The sequence below is a fragment of the Trichoderma harzianum genome (genome assembly GCF_003025095.1).
Source record: "Trichoderma harzianum CBS 226.95 unplaced genomic scaffold M431scaffold_3, whole genome shotgun sequence".
Classification (NCBI taxonomy): domain Eukaryota; kingdom Fungi; phylum Ascomycota; class Sordariomycetes; order Hypocreales; family Hypocreaceae; genus Trichoderma; species Trichoderma harzianum.
Genome location: NW_020209251.1, coordinates 1084469 through 1111370, shown reverse-complemented (window position 1 = coordinate 1111370; position 26902 = coordinate 1084469). Strand labels below are relative to the sequence as shown.

General features: G+C 50.7%; 10 protein-coding genes across 10 annotated transcripts; 6 read left to right on the top strand and 4 right to left on the bottom strand.

Moving 5' to 3' along the window:
* Positions 1-51: 51 nt before the first annotated feature.
* On the top strand, positions 52-1388 carry M431DRAFT_491874 (hypothetical protein; the record flags this gene model as incomplete). Its single annotated transcript, XM_024916944.1, has 5 exons — positions 52-96; positions 228-350; positions 475-505; positions 652-1154; positions 1239-1388. 5 exons carry the CDS (start codon positions 52-54, stop codon positions 1386-1388), a joined length of 852 nt encoding a protein of 283 aa, XP_024777318.1.
* A 729-nt stretch (positions 1389-2117) lies between these two features.
* Positions 2118-3183, bottom strand: M431DRAFT_491873 (hypothetical protein; the record flags this gene model as incomplete). Its single annotated transcript, XM_024916943.1, has 2 exons — positions 2118-2820; positions 2882-3183. 2 exons carry the CDS (start codon positions 3181-3183, stop codon positions 2118-2120), a joined length of 1005 nt encoding a protein of 334 aa, XP_024777317.1.
* A 553-nt stretch (positions 3184-3736) lies between these two features.
* On the bottom strand, positions 3737-5736 carry M431DRAFT_346395 (glycoside hydrolase family 47 protein). The gene is made up of 2 exons (XM_024914448.1): positions 3955-5736; positions 3737-3882 (listed from the first exon to the last, which is right to left on the bottom strand). Exons 1-2 carry the CDS (start codon positions 5545-5547, stop codon positions 3760-3762), a joined length of 1716 nt encoding a protein of 571 aa, XP_024777316.1. The 5' UTR covers positions 5548-5736; the 3' UTR covers positions 3737-3759.
* Positions 5737-7430: 1694 nt separating this feature from the next.
* Positions 7431-10735, bottom strand: M431DRAFT_2723 (hypothetical protein; the record flags this gene model as incomplete). The annotated part of the gene is made up of 2 exons (XM_024913957.1): positions 7431-10395; positions 10449-10735. The coding sequence occupies 2 exons, from the start codon at positions 10733-10735 to the stop codon at positions 7431-7433; spliced, it is 3252 nt and encodes a 1083-aa protein (XP_024777315.1).
* A 668-nt stretch (positions 10736-11403) lies between these two features.
* Positions 11404-12365, top strand: M431DRAFT_479212 (hypothetical protein; the record flags this gene model as incomplete). Its single annotated transcript, XM_024915750.1, has 2 exons — positions 11404-11409; positions 11478-12365. The coding sequence occupies 2 exons, from the start codon at positions 11404-11406 to the stop codon at positions 12363-12365; spliced, it is 894 nt and encodes a 297-aa protein (XP_024777314.1).
* Positions 12366-14148: 1783 nt separating this feature from the next.
* M431DRAFT_346279 (hypothetical protein) lies at positions 14149-15872 on the top strand. Its single transcript, XM_024914447.1, has 3 exons — positions 14149-14607; positions 14697-15278; positions 15387-15872. The coding sequence occupies exons 1-3, from the start codon at positions 14536-14538 to the stop codon at positions 15729-15731; spliced, it is 999 nt and encodes a 332-aa protein (XP_024777313.1). The 5' UTR covers positions 14149-14535; the 3' UTR covers positions 15732-15872.
* Positions 15873-16853: 981 nt separating this feature from the next.
* Positions 16854-19502, bottom strand: M431DRAFT_505206 (hypothetical protein). The gene is made up of 3 exons (XM_024918599.1): positions 19033-19502; positions 17416-18826; positions 16854-17357 (listed from the first exon to the last, which is right to left on the bottom strand). Exons 1-3 carry the CDS (start codon positions 19210-19212, stop codon positions 17110-17112), a joined length of 1839 nt encoding a protein of 612 aa, XP_024777312.1. The 5' UTR covers positions 19213-19502; the 3' UTR covers positions 16854-17109.
* Positions 19503-20109: 607 nt separating this feature from the next.
* Positions 20110-21521, top strand: M431DRAFT_517274 (hypothetical protein). The gene is made up of 3 exons (XM_024920327.1): positions 20110-20347; positions 20449-21222; positions 21288-21521. The coding sequence occupies exons 2-3, from the start codon at positions 20516-20518 to the stop codon at positions 21397-21399; spliced, it is 819 nt and encodes a 272-aa protein (XP_024777311.1). The 5' UTR covers positions 20110-20347; positions 20449-20515; the 3' UTR covers positions 21400-21521.
* A 263-nt stretch (positions 21522-21784) lies between these two features.
* On the top strand, positions 21785-24788 carry M431DRAFT_136485 (hypothetical protein). The gene is made up of 6 exons (XM_024912549.1): positions 21785-22178; positions 22238-22486; positions 22548-22670; positions 22728-22879; positions 22945-23473; positions 23527-24788. The coding sequence occupies exons 1-6, from the start codon at positions 22077-22079 to the stop codon at positions 24382-24384; spliced, it is 2013 nt and encodes a 670-aa protein (XP_024777310.1). The 5' UTR covers positions 21785-22076; the 3' UTR covers positions 24385-24788.
* A 435-nt stretch (positions 24789-25223) lies between these two features.
* Positions 25224-25994, top strand: M431DRAFT_528526 (hypothetical protein; the record flags this gene model as incomplete). The annotated part of the gene is made up of 3 exons (XM_024920740.1): positions 25224-25256; positions 25343-25584; positions 25635-25994. Exons 1-3 carry the CDS (start codon positions 25250-25252, stop codon positions 25992-25994), a joined length of 609 nt encoding a protein of 202 aa, XP_024777309.1. The 5' UTR covers positions 25224-25249.
* Positions 25995-26902: the final 908 nt, after the last annotated feature.

The window sequence follows — 26902 nt, the reverse complement described above, 5'->3', positions numbered from 1 at the left end:
TTGCCTTCGTCTGCAGCCCATCTTGAATTCCTTTCTCCCAAAACCGCCAAAATGTCTATCCCCGCCTTCTCCGACATTGCCAAGCCGGCCAACGACGTATGCGCTCCTTTCCAGCTGGTTTTTTTTTTCTGGTTTCCTGCTCGGCTCTTGTTTGCCCCTCGGCTAGGAGCTCGAGAGGATACCTCAGTAACGAACGCGGCTGACCTTGCTTTTTTTGCGCCATATAGCTCCTTAACAAGGACTTCTACCACCTGTCCGCCACCACCTTCGAGTTCAAGGACACTGCTCCCAATGGCGTTGCCTTCAAGGTGACCGGCAAGTCCAGCCACGAGAAGGCCACCTCTGCTGCTGTGAGTTTTGCTCCACCCTGCCCAGTCTTTCTGCCGTCTTCTCCTTGACGCTTCCCCTCCCCCGCCACTCGCGAGGGCCTAGAAAACAACAGCAAGACTGACACGGCCATTGCCAATGTAACAGATTGAGGGAAAATACACCGACAAGCCTACCGGTACGACATCCCACCTGTCCCAAGACTTGAGACACGCAAGGCTCTCTCCTCCACATCCCCCCTGGAGAGCGCGCTTTTCGAGCCTCGTTGCTTGGGTCGCAATTTAGGGCCATTGACTTTTTACTAACGCTCCTCGGCGTCCACAGGCCTGACCCTGACCCAGACCTGGAACACCGCCAACGCCCTCGACACGAAGATTGAGGTCAGCGACTCCCTCGCCAAGGGCCTCAAGCTCGAGGGTCTCTTCAACTTCCTGCCCGCCACCGCCGCCAAGGGCGCCAAGTTCAACCTGCTCTTCAAGCAGCCCGGCTTCCACGGCCGCGCCTTCTTCGACCTCCTCAAGGGCCCCACCGCCAACGTCGACGCCGTCGTCGGCCACGAGGGCTTCCTGGCCGGTGCCAGCGCCGGCTATGATGTCAACAAGGCTGCCCTGACCGGCTACAGCGCCGCCGTCGGCTACATCGCCCCCCAGTACAGCGCCGCCATCACCGCCACCGACAACCTGAGCGTCTTCGCCGCTTCCTACTACCACAAGGTCAACAGCCAGGTCGAGGCCGGTGCCAAGGCCACCTGGAACTCCAAGACCAGCAACACTGTCGGCCTCGAGGTCGCCAGCAAGTACCGCATTGACCCCGTCTCCTTCGCCAAGGTTCGTATCCTCTCTATCCACACCCTAATGACATTCATTCTCTGTACAACTTTGCTTACCATTTTTTGTTTTCGAAATGAACAGGTCAAGATCAACGACCGTGGTATTGCCGCCCTTGCCTACAACGTCCTCCTCCGTGAGGGTGTCACCCTGGGTCTCGGTGGCTCTTTCGATACCCAGAAGCTCGACCAGGCTACCCACAAGCTCGGTGCCAGCTTCACCTTCGAGGGTTAAGCCTCGGAAAACCCCCCCTAGCACTCTCCTATCGTCATTTGATATCTCACATGCATGCAATGTGCGCGTGAGATGTTAATGGGCGAGGTTGGCTTGGTTGCTATTTTGCGCAACTTTGTCTCCATTCAGAAGCGCCCCTCCTTTGAAGTTTTTGAAAAAAATTAAAACGAAAAAGGGGGGCTTGCTTCTTTACGATTTTTGATCTCGGGTGGTAGATAGATGCCTTTTTTCTCTTTTCGAGCAACCGGGTATTGAACAACAAAAAAAGAATAAAGAATATTTTGCGCAAGTGAACATACGCGGTTGCTGTCTGTCTTGTCTGTCTGCCTGCCGGTCGATGTTCTGTTTATGTTTATGTTTGTGATGTCTATTTTTCCTTGTTGCTCTCTTCTTTTGGTGTTGAAAAGCAAAATGTCGCAAAAATATGTGTATATTAGCGTACGCTCGCTCTCTGTACCACAATTGTCTGTGTAATGCTAATGCGCAATGGCTTTATGAGTAATACAACTAAACAACAACTCTTCATTATGACATTATATCTTATTCTCTTGACTATGAGCAAAGACATTCCAAATTAATCATATTGCTGAGAATCAGGTGTCATGACATTATAATGGGCATTGCTCGCCCATACCCTCATTGCCGCTATCTATGTAAATTCGCTCTATTCTTTGTACAGTCTTCCCTATCCCACTCCAGGCGCCATCTACACACGCTCCCACATCCGCCTCACGACTCCTTCTCCTTCTTCTGCCTCCCCAGGCGCATAAACTGCAGATACACCGCCGGCGCAAGAAACGTCGCCGCCAATATCCCCGCCACAATCAAAAAGTGCCCTGCCAAGCTCGTCTGCGGCTCAAACTCTATCCCATCATCCCCCACAGCCCTTCTCTGCCGCTGCCACCGTCGGTGATCCTCCCGCTCATGCGTCCGCGTATGGCCCGCCTTGTCGAAATGCGGCACGTGCTGGTCCCGGAAATGGTGAGGGTCAGACCCCGGGCCCATACCAGCATAATGATGCGCATGGTGAAAGGCGCTGGTATTCCAAGGGTTGGCGCGGTCCGTCTGAGCTCCTGAAGCTGCTGCGCCGCCGGTCGACTCTTCGTGTGCCTGGTGGCGCTTCTCCGCTTGGGCGCCATATCCGCCGCTGCGATAGAAGCTTGGCGGGGGCCCGCGAAAGGTTCCTCTGCGGCGGCTCAGGCCGGAAGGGGGACGGCCGCCGGCGGGATTGGTACTGTGATATGAGGCGTGGTGGTGGTGAGGATGGTGGTGATGTTCGTGGAGGTGCAACACCTCGCGGTCGTAGGTGGCGCGGCGAGAGGCATTGGATAGAACGGTGTAAGACTCGGAGAGGAGAGAAAAGTTGTGGGCGGCGTCGGGGTCGGAGCGATTTGCATCGGGGTGGTGGGCTTTGGAGAGCGCATAGAAGGATCTATAGGCAAAGCATTAGCCATCAGAGTCTTGAAATACTGGAATCGAATCGCTATCCATACTTTTTGATCTCGGCCGGAGAGGCATCGGGTGATACCTTCAGCCGTTCATAATGATTCATCCCCTCAAAGCTGCCCCTCGCAAGCTCCCTCGACGCATGAAATCCTCTCTTGCAACCATCACAACAGCGCCTCAATCGGCCTCCAGCCGATGTCGAGTTGGGAGTCCAATTCGAGGCCGGAGCCGCACCAAGCCAGTATTGCCCGTGTGCCTTGATAGCAGATTCACTGGTCACGCAACGTCGTGATATTGGTTGCGCAAAAAGACAAGAGACGGTGGCGAGAGTGCGCGGGAGGAGTGGCATGCCTTGCGTATCCTCATCACGTTGGAGAGAAGAGGGAGTTGAGAAGAGAGAAAGGCGAGGTGTAAGTGAATCCTAGTACTGCAGACTACTGTAGGGATAGAGTTGGTTGAATTGATAGCGCGAGGTGATGTAATCGATCAATCCAATAGCCTTTGGCGGATCTGCATATGCAATGCTGGGGGGCCAGTGGCCGTAGCGGGGTAGATGGTGACAGTGGGCTATCAGGAGCACAGCAATAAGGAAAGAGTATCACAGAATATTACATTAGTATTCGATAGAGCTATAATGACATGAATAGTGAATAGCCTTGTATACCAACTGAAATTCGAAACAACTCGCTTTGAAGACATGCCTTGTAAATGTCCAGAAATGTCCAGAAAACCTCACTATGCTCCGTTGGGATGGACATCTTTTTGGCCAGGTACTCACGTGCATCCCTGCGCCGATCTTATAATACATCTCGCTCACACTTTTACCCCTATCTATATCCTCATCTCAGATCGTTTCCCCATCATATGCATGTATATATAACCATCACATCAGACATTTCCTTTGAACGCCGTCTTCACACCATCCTCACACCACCGGCCGCTTGAACGGATGCGCCTCCGTGTTAAACACCCACTCGTCCAAGTCGATCGCGCCTTCATCATCGAAAATCAAGTAAAAGTACTTGAGCGTTTCAGCCAGCCAAAACGTCTATACTGGAAGTTAGCAGTTGCCCATTGGTCACATCATATTTTCTCTTTGTGATTTGGTTGGGAAACTCACCTCCATCACGTCGCCGTTGGTGCCCTTGCTCACGGTAACGTCTTCAACAATGGCAAACGCCAGGTCCACCTCCGTCTCTCTGACAATATTCTCCCACAACCTCCACGCCGTATCCCTCCAAACCTGATCCCCGGTAATGCGGTACATGTAAAACACACTCTCAATGGCTTCGGGCCGTAAGAGATAGTGTTTAGCCTTGACGTTCACAAAGCCCGGGGGTAGTCTTGGGTCATTACTCAGGGGCAAAAAAGTTTCGTCGTATGGGCAGGGCCCATCGAGTTTCTTGCAGCCTACCAGGTCTGCTGCCTCGGGCATGATGCCAGAGGCGAAGGAGTCATACGCCCATACACAGCCGGACGAGAGGCGGGAGCCCAAATCGACATAGTCGTCTCGCTTGAAGAGCTTGCCAGCCATTGCATACATGCCGCCTGCAAAGCAAGTCAGGTGCTGCATCTCATAAATTCGCTCGACATTGCCGTGGTCTACTAGTGCATTTCCAGCCATGAGAATATTCTCGTCCTTTGGAGTCATGGGACGATATAGCAGGTAGTCCCTAGCGGTATCGAGAGCCTTGATGGCCATTTCGGGATATTGGGGGTCCAGTCCCCCCAGAAGAACGGGCATCTTGACCAAATATTCGTACATGGAATCGGCGCCAGCTCCGATGGTGTATCGAGTCTCAATCAGCTGCTCATCGCGAAAGTTCATGGTCACTGGCCAAAGGCCCGGAAGGGAGGTCTCGTTCTGGAAGCGATAGTAGAACTGCTTGATGCGCTCCGTGGCGTCGTAATACTTGGGATCGCCCGTGATCTGTGAGAGGCGGGTAAATTCCATGCAGAGAGTGCCACCGGCAGCCCCCGACATGCTGTCATCGGCTGTCTGTTCGCCCTTCTTGGCCTTGCTGTAGTCAAGCCAGTGTGATGGCAGACGGTTCGGGGTATCAAAGGTGGCATAGAGTGCATCACCAAGCTCAATTGCCTTTGCACGCAAGACGGGCTCCTGGGAGAGGTCGTATGCCGCAAGCAACCCGCCAAGATATCGAATAGTCACCTCGAACAGGTTGATAACGTTGTTGTCGTGGGTCGTGGCCCAGTCGATCACTGCCACTTCTTTAACGGCCAGATAGAAGTCTTCCTTGAGGTCCATGATCCACAGGGTATCCAACGCATCCACCACCTGTGCCATCCAACCGCTGAAGGTATCTTTTCCACCGCCTGAGAGGGGTTGCAGTTGGTCCTTGCCCCACGCATGGGACTTGTACGCCTCCCAGCTCTTGATGAAGGCATTCTTGACAGCCTGTTTCCGAGTGCTGGAGGTGGCGTCTTGGTTCTCTGAATGGTTCTTCAGCTGCACCTTGGGAAAGGTAACGGGTGTTCCCTGCGGTAACATCTTCATGTCCTTGACGGGATGATAGACCTTGGCCTTGGCCCAATTGTAGCTGCTGGGCACATACTTGAATCTGCCGACGGTGGGAGATCGGGGCACGACATCAAAGCCGCTCCAGAGGAAGAGGGCGACAAAGAAGAAGAAGGCCACAAGCGCAACATAGCGGCGAGGGACTCGGCCCTGGATCTGGTTGAATATGGAGGCCATCGGTAGGTTACGGTGAGCACATGGCTTTTTATACAACGGCCTTGAGATGCAAAATGTTTCCAAAATTCGGTGCGTCCCGAGACGGCCGAGAGTGAATCGAGATAGCTTCGAAAAGAAACAGTAACCAGAACAAAGAACAAAAAGAGCAGAACGGAACAAAGAGACAGCAGCGGCACAGCAACAAAGAAAGCACAAAGAAAGAGAGAAATATTTACAACCAACGGCGACTAGGGGGGAGAGGGAACAAAGCCCGCCAAGGTCCAAGTCAGCACGGGTGGCAGCCCGTCTTGGCGGCCAAAGTCCCCTAAACGCCAGGAGCCACCCCTTGTGACAGTTCAGTTGGAGAAAGCTTCAGCTGAGCTTGAGCAACTCACATCTATGATCCATCCATCTGCTAAGCCACAGAGTTATTTTAACAGCCCCCCAATACTCAATCCAAGCCGCAGTTTTGATCCTCCTTCATTCCTTCCATACCTTGGCAAATGCCTCTTACACCCATCCACCCAACAGCGCATTCGGTTTTCTTCCTCTGTGTTTTTTCTCGCTCTCTCGCCTTGTTCCGAGGGCACCGGACGAAAATTACTAGCGCACCGTCACTAGCCTAAGCCCCGAAGATGGTAATTTAGCCCCTAAAACGGTAAAGCGCCACATTCTTTAGATCCAGAACGAAATAGAGTGCGGAGGTTCAGATGTCGGGCTTGATTGGCTGGCGTCTAAATAGTTTCGCGGGAACTTTGTGTGCTTTTCTGCTGTCTTTCTCCTGTGCACGGGCAAATTTACAGGGCAATAGTTGTTGACTTGTCAAGGATCCATGGGTGTCGTGTCAAATTAGCGTATGTGGATTCATGACATGGTACATACAAAGACACCATATGGAATCACCAAATAGTTACTCCGTAAATGCTGGCTGCCTTATCGTCCTTGTGTGAAAGCACTTCTTCGGGTCCAGTACCCAGAGAGATGGGTGCTCTATGATCCCCAAATAGCCCCCTATCCCTGCACCCCTATTCTCAACGGTCTATCGTGTGGTAATACGAGTAAGCATGTACCTGCATATTTCGGAGTTGGCATCACCACTACGCTCCCTTTTACAGTAGCAGCGCCCTCAAGCTAGCACGAATCGGCGCCTCGGTCATTCCCACCAAATATCTACAGTACTACAGGTAGACTAGGACCACTTGGGCAACCGATAGCGTGCCGTGCCGAAACTTCAATTTTATCAACACACCCGAATTCAAAGAATGACTGTTATACTAATTCATCTACGTCTCGGTAAAAGAGCGGCTATAGTTGGCATTAAAAGATCAACTTGCATCTTCTCAAACAACAGCAGGACAAGCGGCCTGTAAACTTGCGAGAGGGTCCAGGCTCAGCAACGCCTCAGATAGGTAGCGAGTTGCCAATATGGATGGAACCCTACTCTCCGGCGGCCCGCCCGCAACTTCATCTTCCTTCTCCATCAAATAAAACAAAGAATCATCCTCAAGTCGTTGTCGTTCTTCCCCTACCTGCTCATCGCACATCTTGAAAGAGCAGTCGCAGTGGTTCTCACTGCCACTCGCCGTTGAGAGCGAGTGTCAAGCAGGTTGTCTCGACAGGTCTGACCACAAAACCCTGCTCATCTCGACGGTGAACTAGTTTCAACTACGACACGCATCTGCGGCAATAAGCGGAATTGCCAGGCACGAAGTGATCGTATTCACTCAGTCTGTTGGATTGTTCGTTTTCCCACGACCGGTTCGGCGGAGCGGCTGTTGTAGCCATCACGTTGTTGATGAGTCCCACGGAAGCTATTGCTCGTACTGTAGAGCCCTTGGGCGATATCCTTGTAATCATCGCTTGCTCGTGCAATGATGTCATTCTGAGAGCCTTGCGCTTGTCACTCAATCGTACCCTCCACCAATTTGGCTGTGGAAAGCTGTGCTGATGCTTTTCTCATCGTCGTCGTAGCGTCGACCATAGCCGCTGCCAAGGTTCATGCGGCCGCTGCTTTCCACGTAGTGCTTCAGTCGGTCGCTCTGACTGTACGAGACAGCTCGCATTCCCGTCACAACATCGTGTAAGCCAGCGCCTAGACTGACGCCGCCTTGGCCAATCCCCTTGGCACCAATGACGCTGGCTGAGGCATCCGTCAGCTCAGAGTTGGCCACGCTTTCGCCGGCGACACTTTCGGGCGCTCGGTTGCGGCCCTTGTGTCCCCGTCCCGGCGCCGACACTCCAGGTAGCCCGGGCCACTGCTCAGGCGCAAAGCTGGAGAACATCGGTGGGAAAGCCGAGTTGAGCGCAGCGCCTCCAAAGGCTGAGCCCTGAATCGAGGAGACGTCGTCTGGGATGTAGGAAACCATGGAGCCGGCGTCAAAGTCACGACCAGGAGGACCGCCGTTGAGCCTGCCATTTTGCTGCCTTGCACCCGGGTACTGAGACGGCTGGCTGTTCTTCTGGCGGTAGCTCACTCTTGGGCGGCTAAACTGCAACAGACATGCCTGCAAGTTGGTAAGGGGTCCCTCGACGAAGCACTTGCGATCCTTGAAATGAGCAAGGAGGTTGTGCCAAAGCTCATGCTTAGACAGAACCTTGGGGTTGCCAAGAATAACCAGACCATACTTGGCTCGGGTGAGAGCAACGTTGAGACGGCGAGGATCTGACAAGAATCCGATGCCCTGGTTGTCGTTGGAACGGACACAAGATAGGACAATGAAGTCCTTTTCACGGCCTTGGAATGCGTCCACCGATGCCACCTCCACGTCCTTGTACAACTCCTTCTTGTAGGTACCGGAGTTTTGCATGGTTGAAACGATATAGCTGCGCTGGCCCTCGTATGGTGTAATGACTCCAATCTCGGATGGCTTCACGCCAGCCTTGAAGAAACGTGTCACTGTCTTCTCCACATTCGACGCTTCTGTTCTGTTCAGGTACGAAGTACCAGAGGTGGAAATTTCCTCGTGGCCAATGTTGGACCAGAACATCATGGGCATCTCAGTCACGGGCCAGGGGAAGTCGACATCCTTTCGAACTCGTTGCTCATGGGTAATACCATTCTGCAGGGTACCGTCGTAAAACATGTTGGAAGGGAACTCTGATAGGCATGGGTGCATGCGGTACTGGGTCTTTAGCGGAATGGGGTTGATTTTCAAGTTGATCAACCGTTCAAAGAGAGACCTGTTGAGACCAGCCTTGGCCGCCTTCTTGTTCATAATGACGGGTCCCAGCTGCTTATGGTCTCCGACCAGGACGACCTGCTTGCATCCGAGAACGAGGGGAATCATGCATTCTGGCTCGGCCGACTGTGTAGACTCATCAATCAGGACATTTCGGAACTTCATCTTGGAGAGTCGCGGGTCGCCTGCACCAACGCAGGTGCAGCAAATGACATCTGCGTTGCTCAAGATCTCTCGTTCGGCAGCCTTGGTGAGCTGTCTTAGCTTCTTCTCATCCTGGCTCGAAAGTTCTCCAACTTCGACCTTCAGTTGCGATAGCTTCACGAGTTCACTGTTGTGCTCCGACATGCGGACCTGCTCATGCAGCGCCAGGAAGCTGACAGACGACTCCACATCCTCTCTGGACTTGGCCGTAAGTCGGACCACCTTGAGACCTGTGCGGTGTATACGCTCACAGAGCTGGTCTACGGCAACATTGGACGGGGCGCAGACGAGAACTTGGCTGCCGCTCATCTTTGCAAGGTGATAGATGATGGTGGCAGAGGTGACAGTCTTTCCGGTTCCAGGGGGTCCTTGAATGAGACTGAGAGGCTTCTGCAGAACGGCTCTGATTGCATCCACCTGGCCCTGGTTCAGGTCAGGAAGCCCGGGAGCAGACCACTTCTTAGGCAGCGTGACTTTCATGGGTGGCGGCTGGCAGATATGGCCGAGCAGGATGTGGAAGATGTATCCCGAAACACTCATGTCGTCAACGGCGAACGTCTTCATGGCGAGTTGCATGCGATCGTACGAGGTAGCCTTCCAAACGTAATCGGCCGAGAAGTTGTGAGAGAGGTCGATAGGGACCAGCTTATCGTTGCCAGTCTTGCGAAGTTCGAGGCAAACTTCGTCAGATTGGCTGTTTGGGATCTTGATGACGTATCCAACTCCCTCCCATTCCTCTCTGAGCTCGCCAGTGTAGCGCAGTCGCATCTCGTCGCCGACTGCGAGTTTGACATCACCCGACTCGATTTTCTGTAGGTTAAAGCTAGCAATGTGTTTGTTATTGAGAGCATAATCCCAGCGAACGGTCAAGCCATCTTCCGACTGTGCTTCCTTGAGCTTCTTATCGTAGTCAGATTCCATTTTAACAAGAGGACCAAAGATATTTTGATAGTGGTAGGGGTCATCATAGGTCAGCTGAACGGGGAGAGGATCGTCGTCGATGTTGGAGGCCTTCTCCAAATCTTGAATTGTCGCATCCGGCTCCTGCTTCCACATTTCTTCGAGCTTGGCAATCGTGTTCATCGTCAGGTGGCGGGCACGCAACTGTTCAGCATCAGATGGAGGGTTCACTAGCCAGGGCAAAAATGCCCGTTCCTCGATGAGGGGCTCCCATCGCGATGTATCCCAGTTCATGTCCTTGTTAGAGTTGGCGGCAGCGCAGGGTTGGCGGCATAGCAAGACGACCACGGCGTCGGATTTCGCGGGGATGAATCCAAGAATAAAGGCATTTTTTGTTCCACAGCTATAGCACTCCAGCACAGTATCTCCGAGTGTCGATTCGGGGTGCAGTTGCACTTCCTTGTGTCGTGCGCGAACCAGATGATTGACGATGTGGGTCGAGGAACCACTGCCGCGAGCACTGCAGAACCATTTGTTGCACGTAAGACACTTCACGACGCAAGCCGGAGAGTGAATACCACAGTATCTTTCCACATCATGTTAGCCTATATCAACCACGAACCGCATGGGATTGCTCACGCGCATGCATGAGGTGGAAGTTCCTTCTCCTCCTCGGGGTGCTTCAATTTCATGCCCATCATTTGGTCAATGGGAACGCTATTGAGGCTGTCATTATCGTCCTCCTCAAATGCTTCCGTCTGGTTGTCATCGTCGTCGGCTCGGCGCCGGCCACTCTGGCCGCCATATTTGCCGTAAAGGAGAGCCTCGTCAGGGTCGAGCGCCGAGAGATCGTCTGCACCGGCCTTGATGGCCGCAGCTGAGTCGGAAATGAGGTGATTGCCCACGTGGGTGAACGCGCCCTCCATGTTGTATCGGTGAGTAGGGGCAAATGCGCCGAATGGTGCTGCGATGGTGATAAGTCAGCCTCGAAGCGAGCGAGAGTGAATTTGTTGGCAGTTGTGACACAAGAGGGGAGGAAGAACGTGTGACAGTATTACGAAGCGGAGGAACGCTCAAGTAGTTAAATACCAAAGCAATCAGGAGGGAAAGCTACCTGGCAAGTATAAATTTTTAAAGTCTGGAAAAATCCGCTGCGACAAGCTTCGGCGCGGGATAGTTCAAGGGAAGGGATTCGTGCTCCTCGTCAACGGCCTCACATCATCGCCGCAGACGCCGGGCGGGAGACAGAAAAGAAAGAAACAGAAAGGCTGCGACCAGAATATTCGAGTTCTCAGTCTGGCTTTTCGGGCAAAGGTTTGTCGGTGAGGGCGTGCTGATCTAAAAGTCAGAAAGTGTTTTTCTGCACCGAACAGCCTGGATCTATTATCAAAGAGGTGGAAGCGGCTAGACGGACCCTGGCGCACCATGGATTGCTAGGCTTTGGTGGGATATATGCGCCCACGTGATAAGGTGGGCGGGTTATCGATAAGCTCGAAATTCGGCAGAACTGATAAGCCAACTTTTTTCGACTGTCTTCGCGCCAGCCTTGAGCTCAACCAGTCAAACCTGTTCATCAAGACTTTGAGCAGCCAATATGATTGTGAGTTGCAATGAATGTCATATGGATATTGAATGGGGATCTTTGATTTACTAATTGGATGATTGCAGCGCAAACAAGCACGCCAGAGGCGGGATTACCTGTACCGACGAGCGGTTCTGCTGCGAGATGCCGAAATCAGTGAGAAAAGAGCTAAGCTGAGAGCCTCTCTCGCTTCGGGAAAGCCATTGGACCCGACAATCGCCAATGACAAGTCACTGAGGAAAGATTACCAATATGATGAATCACGAGACCTTACTACGAACGAGCAGTTGGACTTGGACGACGAGTATGCGCAGCTGTCCGGTATCGTCGACTCTCGAGTTCTTGTAACGACTTCTCGCGACCCCTCGGCCAGATTATCAGCCTTCGCAAAGGAAATCAGGCTTCTTCTACCAACTTCCATCCGAATGAACCGTGGTAACCTCATCTTGCCTGATCTCGTCAAGTCTGCACAGTCTGCAGGCCTATCCGACATGCTTCTGCTTCACGAGCATCGTGGTACACCAACGGCTTTAACCATTTCTCACTTCCCTCACGGACCGACAGTATCATTCTCCCTACACAACGTTGTGCTCCGCCACGATATTCCTGGTAGCGTTCGAGGAACCGTGTCAGAGTCATACCCTCACCTCATCTTCGATGGCTTCACTACTCGCTTGGGAGAGCGGGTTGTTAAAGTCCTAAAGCACTTGTTCCCGCCCAGAGAGCCAATTACTAGCAAGACCAAGATTGGTAACCGAGTGGTGACGTTTAAAAATATCGACGACAGCATTGAAGTCAGACACCACGTTTTCGTACGGACAGGCTACGATAGTGTTGAGCTTGCCGAGGTTGGCCCCCGAATGACGATGAGGATATTCGAGATCCGTGGCGGTACACTTGAGAATAAGGACGGTGACGTGGAGTGGCATCTCTCTCAATACACACGAACATCCAAAAAGAAGAATTATCTTTAATTCACGGCGAGGGAAGTTGCATCTGCAAATCGAGATTCCGACCTCTTCTCTTTGCATACTTCACGTTACTCCTAGAATACCAAGCGGCCTGTGGTTGGACGAACTGGGTGTAACCAAGTTGTGGCGGGCTTCAGACAGAACTAAAGCTCAGACTAGCTGACCCCAAGGCCAAAGTGCACTTGATGGAAAGTCAGTAATCATGTCGAGAGTGCTTCGCCACGATGGCGACGTAAAGCTTCGTCAACGGCTCCAAAGTTACAATACTTGTATACACCACCGAGAGTATTGTAATGAGGATGGGAGGGGAGTCGAAAGAGATTGCGTGTATCTCATTGGTTTACAATGGCTAATGTATGCGCATTGGCGATTGACGAATCCAAGCGGGTAGTGGGATTGAATTTTCTAGACACACTGTGGGATCACGACTGTATATAATGAAGTTTCAGGTTATTGTACATACACACTGGGCCTTTTGTGGTGAAATTAATTGATTTTTGAACCAATATGAATAATAAATAAATAGGAAGGGTTCGGTATCAATTGACGCTACCAGACAGGTATGAAGATGAAAATGGGTGATTACATACTTTCACAGAGATGTCAGGAACCACTGCATGTGAATTGCAATGGAACCGTTTGTGAGCACGTCTTTTAAACAGCGCTGAGCCATGAGCTGCACGGATTTTGCACTAATGGATCGCCTAGTAGGCACATGCACATACTAGAGCAGGAAGAGGAGATCAATTGATGCAAAATACATGTACCAGAGGATGTAACCGCTACTACTGTACGCCCTGGATGAATACGAAGCTACCGACCCCTGCCCATCATCTGATCCAACAAACATCTGACGTGCCGCTCCTCGCATGAATCGTCCAGTGTGTCTTGGAGCGCAATTCGGCGCAATTACAAACGACATAAATGGGTGGGATTCTCATTGCTGTGTTTTTGCGTTTGATATGGATAACCAGCCAGGACAGACCCTGATGAAAAGGTTATTTCCCAGATGGCGATCAACCAACTGGAGCAAATTGGATAGGTACCTAGTAATGTTTTAGTGCCTCGAGCCGTTACTAGCAGCTGGCGAGGCCACTAACTTGAAGCCTGGCTCTACTGACGCGCAATGATCACATCCTCCGGCATGCCGTCCATTGGCTCGTTTGGGAAGCCCAAGCCATGGAATTCAAGCATGGTTCATGGCCATGACTTTGATGCGCATCGATTGGCGGGCGCTTGGGCCACTGCAGCTGCTCTATTTGGCCTGCAAAGGGCCCTGTGGAGCTGTCAAAACGATTGATGCACTGGACGTGATGATGGCAGAGGACACCTCCAGGGCTCACATATTTAGCGGGCTGCGTAATGGCGCCAGTTGCTAACCACTAAGCACAACCACTAACCACTGGGCGCAGCGCGCTGACAAAGTGCTCCGCTGATCCGCAGCAAAGGGACCAGACACTGAGCCAAGCTTTTTTGCGTTGAAGGACACGCCGGAATTCTGCAGCCTCGGGTCGCCGGTAAGAACGAGAAGAAAAATTGAAACAAGCCACAAGCTCTCTTTTTTGCCTTGAATTCGTTGCTTGGTAGTACAGTTACAGTTTTCCAATCCCTTCCACGGCATCCCCAGCCACTATCTATCCGGCGGCTTAAATTAGCAATCGCCCGTACGTCATCCCCCGGGGTCCTTCTGGTTCCCTTGCCTTGCCTTGAGCCTCTGGTTACATCTACCAGTACATCTGCATGTACCTCCAAGATTCCCGTCCAGTCAAATTTTTTTTTTCGGCCTTACTTTTCTTCACCTAACGTACTCGTACAGTAGTGTTGCGCCTCTGCCATCTGCCGCTTTAGGACGCGCAAAACAAATTGCCGTCCTGACCTCTTTTCTCCTCCTCCACCTCCGCACCACCCGAAGCAGCTCTCGGTATAGCTATTGCTGGTTTGTACTGTACTGCGAGTCTCCCCACCAATTAGAGCTCTGTACTCGTACTGGTCATTCTTCTCGAACCCTTCAAGCACCAGACCGTCTCTTCCGACTCTATTCACCACCTTTCCCTGCGTAGCTGCGACACCGCAAGGCCAAGCTTTCGCACCTGCTCTAGTCCCTTTGCCTAAGCATCATCACCACCTCCATCACCAGCGATAAATCAAAAGTTCAATAGACGCTCTTCCAGCAATGTCGGGGCAGAATCCTTATTCGCAAGGCCCTACCCAGGAGTCTGGCTACGGCGGCGGCGGCTATGGTCAGGTAAGCAGAATCGTCGCTGCAAGGGCGGTCGTGATCCGCGTACTGCAAAGCATTGAACCAACGATGCTAACAAAAATTGCGCCGGGCAGCTGAACCCATATGCCACCAATACGAGCGACAACGCTTCGCCGTACAACACCGGCAACAATTATGAGCTGCAGGATTACAACAACCAGGGCGCCGCCGGCAATGGCTACTCCCAGGAGCAGGGCGCCCGGCCTTCTGTTCTGTCACAGCAAGACTTCCTCAGCCGCGTGCAGACCCTGCGCAACGACATCAAGGCCCTGACTGGCGACATTGACTTCATTGGACAGCTGCATCAGCGCACCCTCAGCGCTACTGACCAGGATGCGAACGAGCAGCTGGATCACTACGTTGCGCAGACGCAAATCCGCAACACCGCCATCAAGGACGGCATCAAGGGCCTTGAGCGCGACCTGCTCAAGACAACAGACGCCTCTCGCACCACTAAGCAGACCCAGCTCGAGTCGCTCAAGACCTTTTTCAAGTCCGAGCTCGACAAGTACCAGAGCATTGAGCGCGACTACCAGGCGCGCTACAGGGAGCAGATTGCGAGACAGTACCGCATCGTGAACCCGGAAGCGTCGGAGGATGAGGTGCGACAGGCCACAGAGGCCGACTGGAGCAATGAGGGTGTTTTCCAGACAGCTGTAAGTGATTTCCTTCTTCTCCGAAGGCTCGGTTTTACTCCTTTCCCGCGCCTGTTTGTGTGGAGTGTATAAGCGTAAGCATTGCTGACCTTAGCTCTTCTCTTCCAGCTTCGCTCCAACAAAACTGGTCACGCTGCCTCTCTGCTTGGCAATGTGCGTGCTCGCCACAATGAGCTCCAGCGCATCGAGCAGACTCTCTCCGAGCTCGCTCTCCTCTTCCAGGAACTTGCTGCCATGGTTGAGCAACAGGAGAACGTGGTTGTTGCCGCCGAGGTAAACGCCGAGAACACAGTCCAGAACATTGAGAAGGGCAACGAGCAAGTCAGCCAAGGTATCGAGCATGCCCGCCGCACCCGCCGTCTCAAATGGTGGTGCGCCTTCATCGTCTTCCTCATTTGTCTCGCCATCGCTCTCGGTGTTGGTCTCGGCGTGGCCTTGACCAAAAGCCATTAATCGGTCTTGACCACCATCTGGCCAAATGTTCCGGATTTGCGTTTGTTCCTTTTCTTATTTCTCAAACTTCAAAGGGGGGGCCTCTTTCTATGGCTCACGGGGCGTAATTAATTTTCCTTTTTTTTTCCTTCTTAGACCATGAAATATGTATCCAACTGCCACTGGGAGAGCACTACGCCTCTCCGCAGCGAACGACTATTTGTACAACCTTAATTCTTACTTTGAGACGCTACGCTGGGGAGAAGAGGGATGGAGAGTAGCGTTGATTGCAGCGGCGAGTGATGGGGAGAATGAATAACCCGGCGGGGGAGAAAAAGCAGATTGCGTGGAAATGGAGGGGAGCCGATTTGATGAATCTTAATGCCATGAACTCTCGGATGCTGATGACTTGGGAGGATGGACAAGGGAATAGGGGCGAGAGTTCATGTGGTCGGTACGGATGAACATAGGATAGGGCTTTTTATAACTTTATGAAGTGGACAATGACGAGGATTTGTTTTATGAGAGGAGTCTCTTTTTGCCTGCTTCCCGGTTCATACAAGTGATGATAGTAATACATCCGTCTGTCCATCCGCTCATCCATCCATACCTAGGTAGGTACACAAACACACAGCTCCATGCTTTTGGTTCTCTCTCCTCGTACAACGGTTTTCGTTTGGGCGAACAAATGGTGACAGATCCAAAAGGAACAGAAAAGGAAAAAGGAAAAAGAAAAAAAAGAAAAAATACAAGTACAAATACAAATGATCGAGTACTTCTTGACACCATTACATATCGAAGGACGTAAGATGCCATTATAGTATCAATGTACAGAGAGGTTTCATTTCTGCATTAACAAGCGAATTTTTTTCCTCCATCGTTTTTTACCCCCTTGATTTTCCACACTGCCCTCCCTCCCCTTTAAGGTTATCCAGTCCTTCGCACATTTCTCTCTCTCTCTCTCTCGTGTGCTCCATTCGTTCCCCTTTTCTCTCTCTTCCTTACCTATACACCCTGAACCATGAACTAAATCAATTCCCGTAAAGTGTTTGGTGATAATTGCTGAATCTTCTGTTTTGCCTTGCGCCACAGGACCAAGAGAAGGGGAAGGCGGAATGCGAGCCCGAAAGAGCAGAAAGAATGAAAAAAAACTCCAACCGTTTCCTCCAACTCTCACATCGTTCCAGTTGGCAGTATAAAATATGTTGTGCCATGTACATCGGTGTTACATGAGCACGCTAGGTTCATAACTTGTCACACGCAACAGCCTGTATCTGTGCATGTGCGTATCCGAGGGCTATCCTCCTATCTTTGTTCTCTCCGATTTTTTTTGTTGTGTTTTTTTTCTTGGCATTGGGGATGTATACCTATTCGCCCGGCATCATGGTTGAATGACAATCTAAGGCATACGCAGACCGGGAGCGCCGCCTGGGCCGCCTGCTAACCTTTCTGCCAGCTTGGGGTACTTCTCCGTCACCTTGACCTGGGTTCGTGTGGCCTCGGCGTATGAAAGAGCGTTGACAATCTCGCCCTCGGTGCGGGCAAGCTCGGCAGCGCGCTCAAAGTACTTGAGCGCCTCTGTCACCTTGTTCTGCTGCAGCAAAAGCTGGGCCATAGTAGCAACAGCAATGTCACACTCGGGGTCGACTGCAGACATTGTTAATATTTGTTAGACAAAGGGGGTGAAAAACGGGGGGGTACTCACTAATAAGGGCCTTCTGGCACAACTTCTCGGCCTCCTTAAAGTCTGCGCTTGACTGGAAGAGAGCCAGAGCCTTGTTGATGAGGGGCAACACGTTCATGGACATGGGCTTGGACTGCTTCTCCATCTCCATGGCGGTGTCAAACTTCTCAATGGCTTCGGGGAAGTTGCCCTGATCGAGCAACAGCTCGCCGTAGTAGTTGTAGACGTCGGGGACCTTGGGGAAGTTCTTGATGCATCGGCGGAAGGTGGCCATGGATGAGGCAATGGAGCCCATCTTGTACTGCGTGACACCCAGCTGGATATGGGAGAAGATGAAGTCCTTGTCCAAGTCGATAGACTTCTGGTAGTCCTTCTGCGCGCTAGCGAGATCGCCTTTGATGAAGTGAGCCTGGGCGCGGTGGTAGTAGACATCGGGATCGTCATTGTCCTGCTCGAGGGCCTTGGCGAACTCGGCGTCTGCTTTGTCAGGCTCGCCCAACTCCAAGCTGATGCTAGCTCGCTTGATATAGCTCTGGGTCATCGTGGGGTCGAGCTCGATGCTCCTGTCAAAGTCCTGGGTGGCTTCGGCGTGGTTGCCGAGCAGGGTGCGCATAGTACCCCGCAGGTTGTAAGCGAGAGCTTCATGCTCGCCGAGATCGCCCAGCTCTATGGCCTTCTCGAACGCTTGCCTGGCCTCCTCGTATCCTTCGGCAGTCTTCTGTTCCAGTCCCTGGAAGCCGAGCTGCAGCTGTCCGAGACCGGTGTCGACGGGAAGTTCGACTGAGTCGTCAAGAGCAGCGGGGCGAGGCTTCTGTCGGAAGCTCTGAAGGTAGTTGCCGACGAAGATGGGGCTAGGAAGCTTGGCTGGTCTGGATGCCATGACCTCCTTGGCCTTGTGCTCGGCGAAGACCTTGAGCAGCCTCTCGACGGCCTGGGCAGTCGCCTCGCTCTTGAAGTTGTCGATGATGCAAGAGGCAGTGAAGTCGAGCAGCGCCTCTGAGTACATCTTCAGGTGCTCGTAGGCAGTGGCGCGACGGTTAATAGCCTTGACGTAATCAGGGTCCATGGTGATGGCAGCCGTGGTGTCCTCGACGACCTTTTCCCACTCGCTCATGGCGCTATAACAAGCAGCTCGGTTAGAGTAGAAGACGGCATCCGGCTTGCAGAGAATAGCCTGGGAATAGAGCTCGATGGCCTTGTTGTACGCCTTGTCTCCGTATGCCTTGTTACCGGCCTGCTTCAGACGGGCGGCGTACTGCTCTCGAACCTCGGAGGTCAGCTGCAGGACAGAAGCCTCGTCGACTTCCGGTAGCTCGGATTCGGTCTCGACGGTGGCTTTGGGCTGTGAGGCCTTTGTGTCGGCGGCCTTGCGCTCGGCTTCCTTGCGCTTCCTCCTCTCTTTCTTGCTGAGCTTTGGTGATGCATCGGACTTCTGTTGCGAAAGGCTCGAGTCAGAATACAGTACAGGATCTTCACGTTCGTTCCATCGCCTTGTCCATGCTATCCGGGTTGTTTTTCCCCGGCCCAATTCGGCGACGACGGCAGCACAGCTGTGCGATCCATATGTCGTCATGCCTAATCGAGCATCGCATCCCCAGACAACCCCTCTATGTTATGCAGGCAATGGGCAAAACGTACCGAATCGGAATTCAGATAATAGACAACTCCAGCACCTGTGACGACAACGGCCACGCCGGCAATGGTGTAGACGACGGCCTTGTTCTCTGAAACCCACGAGGATATCCTGTCCCAGGTGGAAGAAGAGCTCGCGTCGACGGCAACAGCGCCCGGAGGCATTGACGGCAGCGGTTGAGACATGCTGGGGGTCGTATGAAGAGCGCTGCCAGGTCTAGAGATATGGGCGACAGACGCAGATGCTGCTGGGATAACCGTCGATGATGTCGGGGCGCAGGAAGAGCTGCAGCAGCTGGGCACGCGCAGAAGAACAAAGAAATGATGGCACAGAAGGTTCAATCCTCTAGTCGAAATTTCCACGGGCGGTTACTAACCCACCTCTGAAGCGATTGAGCGCAAAAAACCACCCACTTGGATCCCAGCCCACTGAACCTGCCTCTGCTATTTTTTTTCTCCACCAGCCTCTAGCCGCTGAGAGAGAAAAAATCAAGACTGGAATACGCACCACCGGGTCGCCTGGAGATGCCTGAGGCAGCGTACAATCTCTTTCACTTGAATACGGTACTTACGGTACTTGGATTTCAATGTTTTGAATATTTATTTGCCTTGCATCTCCTCCAATCTGCTGCGTGCCGAGGTTTGACATTACTATGTGATTGATTGGATATGATATGATGAGGATGACATGACTAGGTTGTTAGTACTAGGGCAGCGTCTGGTGATATCATCGCAGCTGGCGAGAGGCAAACCGTAGCCGGTCGCGGATAAGTGCTCCGTTGATTTCGTGTCATATGCCCGTCCGGCCATTGGCCCATTACACGCTGCGAAATGCCGCCTGTATTATTTGATCCATTTCAATTCCCACCTCAATTAAAACTGTCGTAATACTTCTGCAAGACATATATACGTAGCTGCCGGCTCTTACAGGTGAAACTGCCACTAATAAGACGATGATGACCAGGCAGAGCTGCATGTGTGAAATATGTACATGTGCCCGTGTCCCCAGCCTGAAAAAAGCCGTTCGGCTTCCATCGCAAGCCGCGGTAATTCCTAAAGCCGATTCGTCATTATTTTCATCCTGTGAAAGCTCTTGCATTACCCGCTAAGTGGCTGCTGTCCAATTTTTATAGCCATTTGAACTTGGGTACATGTAATTGGATGCGCACTTTGAGATGCGCACTGTGAGCCCCTCCAAAGCTCCGGTTCGCGAGAGCTGCTTTATACATGCATTTAGTGAGATAGTACCTATTTTCGGAAGATCTTTGACCAATTTTCATATGAGATTACATATATGTAGGCATATATCCATATACACTCTGTACGTCCTTCAAATGCTTCATATCATCATCTAACCATGCATATTCACTCATTACCACAAATTAGGTAGTGGCACATAGTTCTGGACGTTAACTTGAACAGTCACACACGACACACCCAAAGACCACCACATTCACCATCTTGTCAGTGCATGGTTTAGTTGACCATCATGACGGACAACTTCTCCCTCTTTACGTCTCTTCGGTATGACCCCGTTCTACTAGAGGTTGCCTCCAAGGATATCGATTACGCTGGGTGGAATACCGCCAATAAGTCGTCCTTTTACATGCTCGACTACCATCGTGATCGTATGCTACGGGCAGCAACCCATTTCCAGTGGGACAAGGCTGTCCAGCTTCTCTCAGGCCAGGAGGGCTTGGAAACATTAATCAAAGCAGCTGAAGAATTCATCGGTCCATCTCAAAAGACTCCGCTTCGCTTCAAAGTTGTTGTTAGCCGTGAAGGCATCATGAGCTTCGAGAAGAACAACACAGCTGCGGTTAGCATTGAAAATCTATTTCCTCTGCGGCTGCCTTCACCCGGTGCTCCATCCACTCCCGGGGAGCCCAAGAAAACTCCATGTTGGGCAATTGTGCTCGACGATGCTCAAACGGCAGCGTCAGAGTACACACATTACAAGACGACAAAGAGGGAAATGTACGACTCTTCCCGCCAGAGGCTTGCCATTGCGCTGACCGATGAGCGGGAGGTCTTATTGACCAACCAAGACGATAAATCCATCATGGAGGGAAGCTTGACAACGCCATATTTCTGGCGAGATGGACAATGGGTCACTCCTCCAGTTTCTGCGGCCTTTGACCCGGGAGCTGGAAGTGGTGGTCAAGACGGCACCTCGAGACGGTGGGCTTTGGAAAGGTGAGCTGACGAGCTTCGATTGACACAAATTATATACCATGGATTGGCTAACGATAGAAAACCAGGGGACTAGCTATGGAGCAACCAGTATTTGCAAGTTCTTTGGTTGATGGCGAAGAGTGCTGGATTAGCAATGGTGTTAGGGGCTTTATTGCCGGCATTGTTCGTCTTAAATAGTTACACTGGGCCTATGGTTGAAATAGCGACACCTTTTGTTTCCTCGAACAGTTAAAAAAAAAAGATAAATCAATCTCTAGACGGCGTTTATTTATTGGAAACCTGGTTTATTTGCATTTCTCTTTAGCTGTGGTAATAATGCATAAGGAAATGTGATTTGCCTGCATACGTAGGGTATGCTTAATATTGGGTGTGTGCCTGGTGATCCAGTGGAGATGAAGTTGTAAAGCCATTAATAACCATAGTGTGACCTTGTTTGCTTATGCGACTCGAACGAGTAAAAGTCCAATCAGCCTCTCATCAGTTTTATTTGCTTTTTTCATTTCATCTTGCAAAGTGATTCTGATTGGTGATTCTATCTATTAGGCACCAATAAGTAATGTAGCTGAGACCTGCAGACCGGTGAAGGCCTGCATAGTGGCGGTCGCACCTCTAACAAGCGATCAAATCCTTTCCATAACACGCGTTAGCAGAATCGCGTCCACTTTCAACTTCTTTACAACCTCCACCATCTACAAATACATTACAAGCACTGCATTCTCGAGCAATCGAAGCGACGCGCTGCCATTTTGCATGCCTGAGTTTTAATTATTTTCTAGTCCCGGCTGGTATCATGTTCTATTGATTCAACGCACATCTTTTCGGGATCCATCAACCAGAGTGCATGCTCAACAATCATGTCGCCTGATGGCGGGGTTTCAATGCAAGAAGCCATTTCGGACGGCCGTGCGAAATATGTAGCCCAGCGTTACAAGCAGGCCCTTGGTTCTTTCACTGATGTCAGCAATCATTCATCATCAATACTAACCTGTGCAGCCTCCCTGCTAACTGCCTTCAGGCTATCAAGCTTTGCCCATGTGAGATAGAAAAGAAAAAGAGGAAGCGAAGCGGGTCAACAGGCCAAGAGCTTGACCAAGATGCACAACCAGACCAAGAAGCTACTGGTTTGCCAACACTCGAATGCGGCAATCCTCTTCATATACAAGCTCTAAACTACCGAGCTGGAACATTTGAAAAGATCCCAGATCTTCGTCGAGCGCTAGCTGATGCGCGGAGGATGATGGACGTTGCGCCATGTTCGCCCGAAGTATGCATCTCTTGAACAACCTCATCACGTATCGCAGCTTCTAATTGCTTACCGTATACAGGGATATCTTCGGGCAAGCAAGATTCTGCGGATGGAAGAAAACCCAGTAGACTCACTCAAAGTATTGACGGATGGCATTCTGATATTCCTTGAAAGGGGCGACTTTGAAGTCGATGATCTCCGAGTACGTTTGTTTATCTTAAGCTCTTGGCTCAAAAGTAGAATGCTAACAAGGATAAAGCGTCTTGACAAAGCTCGAAATCCCCTCAAACCGAAATTTGCCAAGGTTGACCCTTTGGGTGACTTTCTGAGTCTTAGTTGGATGTCAAAGGCTCATCTACCGACGGAACTTATACTGGATATTTTTGGCCGCTTGGAACTGTCAACGCTGTGGTACGTCGCACAATCACTTGATCTGTTTTGGTCAAATGTTAACCCAAAGATATTGTATTGTCTAGCCAATGTCTGCGTGTCTCCAAATCTTGGAAGAGCGCATTAACAGCGCCAGCAAGTGCACAACTTTGGAGATCGCTCCAATTCACTGGTGCTTCAGTGCCCAAAAAGCCCATTTCATTTGACTCCCTAAAGAAATTGCTCTCCTACTCATCGAACAATATTAGGGAGCTTGTAATAAGCGATGCTCGCAAACTATACCTGGATCGGAGGAAATTCAACGCCTTCTTGACCGCCGGAATCAGACTGGAACGCTTGGAGGTAATTAACCCGTGTGAAGCCCTAGACCTCATGCGACCTCCAAGCTATCTCAAATACTTGAATCTTGAAGGATTCCATCGTTTCTACAGGCCTGGTTCTGCAGGCGCGGACCCCTATCGGTTCTTTCTATTGTCCATTGTTCGTAATATAGAGACTCTCATTCTATCGGGACTTCCTAGACAATGGTTTGGCGACATGGAGGTGCCTCTGATGCCTAATTTGAGACACCTCAGGTTGTCCAAGGGTAGAGAACAACCGTGGACATTGTCTGTTGTAAGAAGTTCAAATCAACAACGTTCTTGGAATCGCAAACTAACTTGTTTCAGTGTGCTCTGTTGAAAAGTACTCCCCAGCTGGAACAGCTCTATTTGGATAGCCTCCTTTTAGATTGCAGGCTTCCAACGGGTGAGGAATTCGACAATTGCTGTGTTCCCAATCTCAAATCTGTCACCATTGTGGATCTGAAAGTGTTAGTGTTGGAAAGGGGTTTCAACAACCTTTGGCTTCAGCAGGGCCGATCATCTGCCCTGGAAGCGCATAGATGCGTAACAGCTTTGAATGGCGGAAAGCAACTCAAGGCTCTGGATATACACTATAACTGGCAGTACACCAACACTGAACAGACGGCCAACGACATATTCAGTCGCATGTACCAAGACCCTTCATACGAATACGAAAATCTAGAGTTTTTGCGCTTCTCCAAGCTGGTCTTGGCGCCAAACTTAGCAGAGAGGCTGTTTGGATCGTCTATAAGATCAGGAAAACTATCTTCGTTTGACATTTGTTTCCCTCTCCCCAGATACAGCGAGGTAACTGGGCAAACGAGTTGGGAACACATCTTGAAGTATAAATGGCTCGAAGGGGCTGAGAGCATTCGATGCCTCGGCATCTACGACTTCAGCTTCAAGACTTATACGAAGGGATTGGATCACCCGCTGGTCCAATTTCTACAAACATTTCCGCTTCTGGAGGAGGTGAAGCTGGGGTCAGCCAATTCTGGGCCCGCGGAATACCTGCTCACGGCCCAAGATGTTATAAAGTTCGTGAAACTGAAACGCATAGAAGTTGCGGATATATCCGGCGAATCTTTTGATAGAATTCGGCGGCTGGCGAGACAAGAAGGCGTCAGCCTGACCTGGGAGGCTCAAAAACCAAAGTGGCCTAGAGACTTCAAAGACAGTTAGACACAGAAGAAGAGAAGTCCTTGCAATCATTTATGGGTGTGATTTTCTTAGGATGGAGTACGGGAAACTTGTGGTATTGATGGCAGGTCAAATCGGATACATGTAGCATCAACAGCGATCGGTATGATAACAGAATATGGATACTTTACGAGGATAGCCAGGGCAATGGTTAGCGGGATAAATATTTACACTTTCAAGGAGTTACCACCATCATCGTACGCAATATTCCGATAAATCTCTTTCGCCCCCCTTTTTGAACTTGGAATCGGAATTGGTGGAAGACTCATCTGTATGCTTCCATCAGTTCCCACCCAATCACCACACGCCCAGAGCTTGTGTGTTTCTATCTTCTTCCATTACACAGCACATCGAGTGTTATACATTGGGTAGCTGAGAATAGCGGTGAGTATTTTGTTAATTCACTGCACATTTTTATATGGTCAGAGCTGGATAGGCACATAATATGCCCTCAAGGTTTTGCGTCATCACATAGGATGAGGCAGCATTCACTCCGCCAGCTCTACGGGTAGTTGCTTGATCTCTTATATCTGTTGACTGCTCACCAGTTTACTTGGCTATATAAACTCTCGCTGCTACCCAGAATATGGCAATCTTTTTGCCTCCTCAATTTACTTATTACGACACAACATTTACAGACAACGTGTCATGATACTGTGAGGTTTGAAACGTCTTTCTTCAGCAATATAAGCTGCGAATAGGCAAGCAAGGCCTTTTACCACTCTTATAATGGCCTTACGTTGCTGCTATATGAGTTCGCAGTCTTATTGCAAATCTATCTCTCTGGCTTACTTTTGAACCCCTTCCCCTTTGCGGGTTCAAATGTCTCCAGTTAGACAACGTCCCAATGACAAGTGAGTTGGTTGTAGAACCCCCATTTCGAGAAGAGAGAGCTCAACAATCGCTGTGCACAACCCATTGCTAACCTGCACGTGTGCAGTAACGGATTCCTTGTCCGTCACAAAAGAGGACAATCCACTTGTAGAGGATGCAGAATTTCAAATACAGACTACATACCCGTGCGGCTCTCAAGCTAGTGAGGAGAAACCCAGATACATGTGGCTAGAAACCTCCCAGCGACTAACACAGAGCAGAGCACTTTTCATCCCGAAATACACATACAAGGACATTAAACGCCAAGGGAAAAAGAAAAGTAACTGCTTTTCTACACGATTATCCCGAGTAAAAAGAGCTATAAAGAGTTATCAAGGACTACTCTGAAATTCTCGTAGCTCGAGAATACGATGCGTGAACTAATGTCGAGTCTCGACAAGACCCAGCTGGAGAAGCTGTGGAAGCTTCGTGAGTTGACGAGTCTTGACGAGGACCAAATACGAGAACTTCAGAGACTCCATGAGAGTACGCAGACCAATGATGATACTCTTATCCCACACATCTTCCAACAAATTGTGCGACTTGGCCGGCACGCACAGCGAGGAATCAATTCCCCCCACCGACAGCCAAGGGGGACAGACGGCAATGATGCTCCTGCATCAGTTCCGAAATCATTATCGGCAGATAACTCTATCTCTGCTGACTATTCATTTCTGTACATGACGTTGATTCAACAATGCTTGTATCAAAATACTTAAGGTCCCTTAGGGAAGTACATAGCTCCAAGTATCCCTATTCGAGTGTGGAAGATGGTTCATACATCAACCGAGTTATACTACGATGATGACGAGCCCATTTATGCGTCAACAAAAACTTATTACAATGAATATCACCCTATATGGGCCACCGATCAGATACTTGTTCTACCGTCAAGGCAACTATACTTGTATAATACCTACCTCATCTCTGGAACACCCGGCATCTTCTGCTGCTCGAAGAGCACTTTACGTGGCAGATATGAAGACCATGAATGGAAGAAACGCACACTCGGCTACAGTTCATCAATGGATCATCGCAGAATGCAACAGAAGCCACCCGCTATCGGCTCAGCCTCCCACCAACATGATATTTGTGGACGTCAACAACGGTCAGGTCCTTGATGAGATCCCCTCATCACATCTCCAGCCTGAGGCCTCAGTCGATTATGATTCGGAGGAGCAGCGAGCAGCTGATGTGACACACGCGAACAGCATCGCTCCAAACGGCACGGCTCATATTGCACTTGAGATCCCTTCATCTCGTCTCCAGCTTAAGGTGTCAAGAGAAGAGACAGGATGCCAGGGTAGTACCCCTTTTAACTCATGCTTAACTAGATTTATACAGCAGCTCATTGACCAAATCACAATCGCAATGTATTCACATATATTCTCTTCAAATCCCATCTAAATATGCTCATAAGATATCCAAACATCTCGTATTAATTCGGAACTCCCATCTCTGCCTTTATTTTCTCCAGCCTCTCCAGAAACTCTGCTATTATCTCACCACTCTCGGAAATCCTATCAATAACACCCGCAGATGTCCTAACGCAAAGCTGATTGTCGTCCACATGCCAACACAGTGACTCCTCTAGGGCTCCTTCCAGCCACATCTCATAGACGGTACA